This window comes from Nicotiana tabacum, chromosome 15, assembly GCF_000715075.1.
Source record: "Nicotiana tabacum cultivar K326 chromosome 15, ASM71507v2, whole genome shotgun sequence".
Lineage (NCBI taxonomy): Eukaryota > Viridiplantae > Streptophyta > Magnoliopsida > Solanales > Solanaceae > Nicotiana > Nicotiana tabacum.
The window spans coordinates 30945435-30950738 of record NC_134094.1 but is presented as its reverse complement, the minus strand read 5'-3'; the positions used below and the strand labels follow the sequence as shown (position 1 = coordinate 30950738).

Sequence of the window (5304 nt, the reverse complement as noted above, 5' to 3'; positions counted from 1 at the left end):
TATTTTAGTATGTATTACTATCATATTTTACGGAGTCAAAATAAGAAGGATTTTACTTTCACCGAATAATTTGACAATCGACATCTTATCTAGCTGATTCATATATTTATTTTTGCTAGTTATTATAGTTGTTGCCATATATATTGGAGAACTTACATTTTTATTTAATGATGAAAATTATTAAAAATTCTGTACTACCATAATTGCTGTAATTGACAACTAATTATTTTGGAAGGAGACCAAATCTCTTATTATATATACGCAGTTCTATATTTGTCATGAATGTTGGATCTATTATAACTCTTGTATATATTGTTGGTTGAATCTTTTTTATTTGATGCTAGAAGTATGAGTTTTACCAAACTTTTATTTACATTCTTCGCTCTCGTCGATTTTGGAATTACTTGTAACACTTGATGAAAATTACTTCCAAAATCTCTTTACTTTATACCAAACGATTCATCAATGTTCATTATACCTCCAAAGCTCTTGATAACTATTTCGATTGACTGACACTTAACCATAGGGGTGTTCATGCCAAATTATTAAATTTTCTTTTCTTTCCGATTTAGCACCATCACTATGTTTTAGTATATTTATAATAGTTATTTTAATTATTTGAAAAAGTATGTCGTACCGACAGCGGATAAATTATTTAAAGCAATTAAGTTTGAGCATACACATGTTCTAAGAACCTTTTTAACCATGCACTGCAAATAATACATTGCTAACAATAATCTATGGCCTTTTTGTTTTTATTTGAATATAATTGAATGCAAATTTTAAATTTGAAGATAATTCATGGCATAAGAGCATTTAATTGTGAAAATAAACCAATCAAAGGAATATTAAACTTCAACATATAGGTCATTTCAAACCTAATCTTAATATGTTACGGAATCAAAACTAAAAAAGATTTTACTTTCGCCGAATACTTTGACAATCAACATTTCATCTACTTGATCGACAATTCATTTTTGCCAGTTATTTTAGCTATTTTCATAACGTACTTTGGAGAATTTGCATTTTTAATTAATGATGAAAATTATTAAAATTCTAGCACTAACAAACATGTTGGGATTGACAACCAATTATTTGGGAATAAGACCAAATCATCTCTTATTATACACTCTTCTTTTGTTCCTCATGAATGATGGATCTATTCTAGCTCTTATATATATTGTTGGCTGAATCTTTTTTATTTAATGATAGAAGTATGATTTACCAAACATCGATATACAGTCTCATTTCTCGTCAATTTTGGAACTACTCGTAACACTTGATGAAAGTTACCTCTAAATCTCATTACTTTTTCACTAAACGATTCATCAATGTTCATTATACCTCCAAAATCCTTGTTAACTATTTCAATTGTCTAAAGGTTAACCATAGGCAGGCGGAGCTAGAATTTCAAGCTAATGGGTTCGAGATTCTAGCCCTTCTAAGTAAATTACTGGGTTCTAAATTAATAATGTATGCATATTCAATGAATTTTTAAAGACAAATATAAAGTTTGGACCAAAACTACTGGGTTCGGCCGAACCCGCGTCCGAAACAGTACTAGTATTAATCGGTATTTAGTAATCTAGAATAAATTGTAAGTAATTTTTTATAATTAATATGTTAGATTACATTAATAATATAAGAAACTATTTACGCTATCAACATATATAACTTAAATCCAAAGAAAAATATAGAAAGAAGGAAAAAAAAACTCCGCTCCAGATGGCATAAACTGCCTAGCAAATACATACACCAGTATATACATCTGTCACTAAGCCAGAGATGGTTTTACTTTATATATAGTTTGTAACGCCTCCATCATTTGCAGTCATGCAAAAAATTAAACCAGCAATTTTTTTCCCATTCTTGTTCTTCCTCGTAGAAAAAGAAAAGAAATCTCGAAAATACAAATATGGTGGTTTCATCTAAACCAATTCTTGAAAATTCTTCTCACATTAAAACATGCAAACCTCATGTCTCTGATGATCATTTCAGTATTGATATTCCAGTGATAGACATGTTAGACCCTCAAGCTAAATTCCATATTACAAAAGCATGTCAAGAATTTGGATTTTTTAAGGTTGTCAATCATGATGTTCCTAAGGAAACAATTACCAAATTAGAAGGTGAAGCTGTTAAGTTCTTTGATTTGCCGCAGTGTGAGAAGGACAAAGCTGGTCCTGCTAATCCTTTTGGTTATGGTAACAAAAGAATTGGCACAAATGGTGATGTTGGTTGGATTGAATATCTTCTCTTTTCTACAAATTCTGAACTCATTTCAGAGAAATCCGTTAATATTCCTGGAAATTCTCACCTTTTCTGGTAAGTGCAACAAACTCTTGAAATTTCTGAATGTGTTGTTTTTTTGACAAAACCAAGAACGTGTCTTCTAACTATTTTTCCTTTTACCTAAGTACTGTATGCTATTTTTTGTCCACGGATATTATTGCCGTTAGCAAATCTCTTTCAGCAACCATACTCTTTTTTAGTAGAAACACGAATATCACTCAATTATCCATAAGTCATTTATTAGTATATTCACTTATGCGGCTTTCTTGAGTTACTCTGCTGAAAAACATCGGTTAATATTTAATGTGTGTCGATGTGTTTGGCCATGACTTCAGTTGCGAACACCGCGTCATTATTTGCAAGTCGAAGTATACAAAATACTGAATTTTAGTATTTAAAATATCAATGAAATATTAAATAACTTGTCTGAATAATATTCTCACAAAATTTTAAACTTCTTTCGAGTGAAACTCATGTTAAAACACAACTACAACATTGATATACTTTTTTTAAAAAAAAAACAATCAACTTCTAATATTTTTCTTGGAATTTTATTTTCTTCCACCTTTTAAAATAGTAACATGGGAATTGAGTAAAATATTCTTTTAGGTAGTTCCAGCAGATTCTCTTTTGTCTTGCAAACCTCTTGTTCTGTACTCCCCTATTTTTAAAAAGATTGCTATGCACCTTGACCTTGGGCTTTTCGTTCTTTCTGCTACAAACTTCAACCAAATATCATCTGCACACGCCTACTTAATTATATCTTTTGAGGGAGATGTTCCACCTTCTTCTTCGATTTCTACATTTAGGATTCGAATATATAATATTATTACTCCCTCTGTTTTAGTTTGTGAGACTCTTCGATCTCTTTTTAGATAATTTGAAAAAGAATTGAAACATTTCTATATTTAGTAGTAAGTACGTAATAATTTAACTTTAAACTCTTAATCTGATTATTTACAGCGACATAAATTTTTCATGCCTTACTTTTAGAATACAAGTTTCAAAAATTATTCTTAAACTCCATGCAAAATAATTAAACATCAGCACCATTTCCTTTATTTTAGTTAACTCCTTTCCTTTTGTGTTTGTATACAGGTGTGCAGTCAATGAATATGTGTCAGGAGTTAGAAATATAGCATGTCTTGTGCTGGAAATGATAGCAGAAGGATTAAAAATTGAGCCAAAAAATGTGCTAAGTAAGCTGCTAAGGGATCAAAAGAGTGACTCTTGTTTTAGGCTAAATCACTATCGACCATGCACACAACTTGAAGCATTGAGTGGAGGTAGAAATTTGATTGGTTTTGGGGAGCATACAGACCCACAAGTAATATCAGTACTAAGGTCTAATAACACAACTGGTTTGCAAATCTGTCTAAAAGATGGGACATGGGTCTCAGTCCCACCTGATCACTACTCCTTTTTCATCATTGTTGGTGATTCCTTGCAGGTAATAAAAATTTTCGTGTCTATAAATTAATCACAAAATGGGAACGTCAACTCTCACATCTTACAGTCTAGTCATACATGTAAAAGTAAAAGGGCAGTCGGAGGATCCGGGAAGGACCGTACTCTAAAAGGTGTGATATAGACGACTAACTCTAATGCAAGCATTAATATATAGTTTGTTTATATGGTTCTAAATCATGACGTTCAATTCTCACTGTTCACCTTCCTTTCTAGTCCTTGTGTAATAAAAAAATTTAAATAAAGAAATAATAAAATGTCTTAGCTTATAGATTTTTCAATCCTAGAAAAAGGTTTCTATTTTTTTTTCCTTTCCTCCCGCCGTGGGTTTTCGTTCTTGCTTATCCCAAATGGCCAAATCTACGACGGTTTAGTTTCTTTCGTCTGTTTTTCTTTCTTTTCCTATTACAGTACTTAATGTTTTTATCCTTTATAAACTGATAATGCAAAAATATTTATATAATCAGATTATTTGTATGATAATTATAAGTAAATATCTATATAAGCACAAAGTTTTAAAATGGTAGTAATCTTCTATAATTGGTTAACTTCATTGATTTGGTAACAACACTTTTAATGATATCCGTGTATATAACTTAAATACATAATAATAATAATAATAATAATAATAATAATAATAATAATAATAATAATAATAATAATAATAATAATAATAATAATAATAAACTAACTATATACCTTATTACTAGGAGTACAATTAGGGATTTTTTTTCTCATTGAAATTTTTGATTATTTTAACTTTTGTTTGTCTATATTTTGATGGCAGGTAATGACTAATGGGAGATTTTGGAGTGTAAGGCACAGAGTTTTGGCGAACAGTTTGAAATCAAGGTTGTCAATGATCTATTTTGGTGGACCACCTTTGAGTGCAAAAATAGCACCTTTATCTTCTTTAATGGAGGCAGGAGAAGAAAGTTTGTACGAGGAATTTACATGGGGTGAATACAAGAAATCAGCATACTTGACAAGGTTGGGTGATAATAGGCTAGGACTGTTTGAGAAGAAAATTAAAATACGTCAATATGGTCATAATTTGCTAATTTAGGAAAGATATTTTAGGATCTTGTCATCCAATAGACAGGTTTGGAAAGATTTTGGCCTTGGTTGGAACCCCAAGGTAGAGAAAACCAAGATTTTGTTTTGTTAATTTCATCACCTACTTCTTCTTCTTTTTTGTGTGTGTGTTTAATGGAAAAAGATAACCCTGTATACTATAATAAATATCATGTAATCATCATCGTGTCGTCTCTTTGTATACTTGTGGTGAAAGCTCTCGTTTTCTTAGCTAGTTTAATATCTACGCATGTTCAGTAAGGCCTACTCTTAGTAGAAAGAATAAATTGCTGGTACGCTTCGTTAAATAAGAGAGAATCTTAGGCCGAACATATCACCGGCTCGAAGGATCAAATAAGAGAGAAAATCTTAGGTCGAACAGATTATCGACTCCATAGGCCTGCAGTGATAACTTTAGTTCTAATGATTCGCTTTGCTGCTAGGTGCAATTGCTTTTTGTGTCACTTGAAG

General features: G+C 30.9%; 1 protein-coding gene across 1 annotated transcript; it reads left to right on the top strand.

The window, feature by feature from the left end:
- The first annotated feature begins 1824 nt into the window (after window positions 1-1824).
- On the top strand, window positions 1825-5010 carry LOC107767829 (gibberellin 2-beta-dioxygenase 1-like). Its single transcript, XM_016586923.2, has 3 exons — window positions 1825-2325; window positions 3391-3742; window positions 4547-5010. The coding sequence occupies exons 1-3, from the start codon at window positions 1916-1918 to the stop codon at window positions 4823-4825; spliced, it is 1041 nt and encodes a 346-aa protein (XP_016442409.1). The 5' UTR covers window positions 1825-1915; the 3' UTR covers window positions 4826-5010.
- Window positions 5011-5304: the final 294 nt, after the last annotated feature.

Excerpts from the sequence above, each read along its gene's own strand:
- LOC107767829 (XM_016586923.2), top strand. The coding sequence starts at position 1,916 with ATGGTGGTTTCATCTAAACCAATTCTTGAAAATTCTTCTCACATTAAA. Across the intron at positions 2,326-3,390 it reads GGAAATTCTCACCTTTTCTG|GTGTGCAGTCAATGAATATG; the intron begins GTAAGTGCAACA and ends GTTTGTATACAG. Across the intron at positions 3,743-4,546 it reads TTGTTGGTGATTCCTTGCAG|GTAATGACTAATGGGAGATT; the intron begins GTAATAAAAATT and ends TTTTGATGGCAG.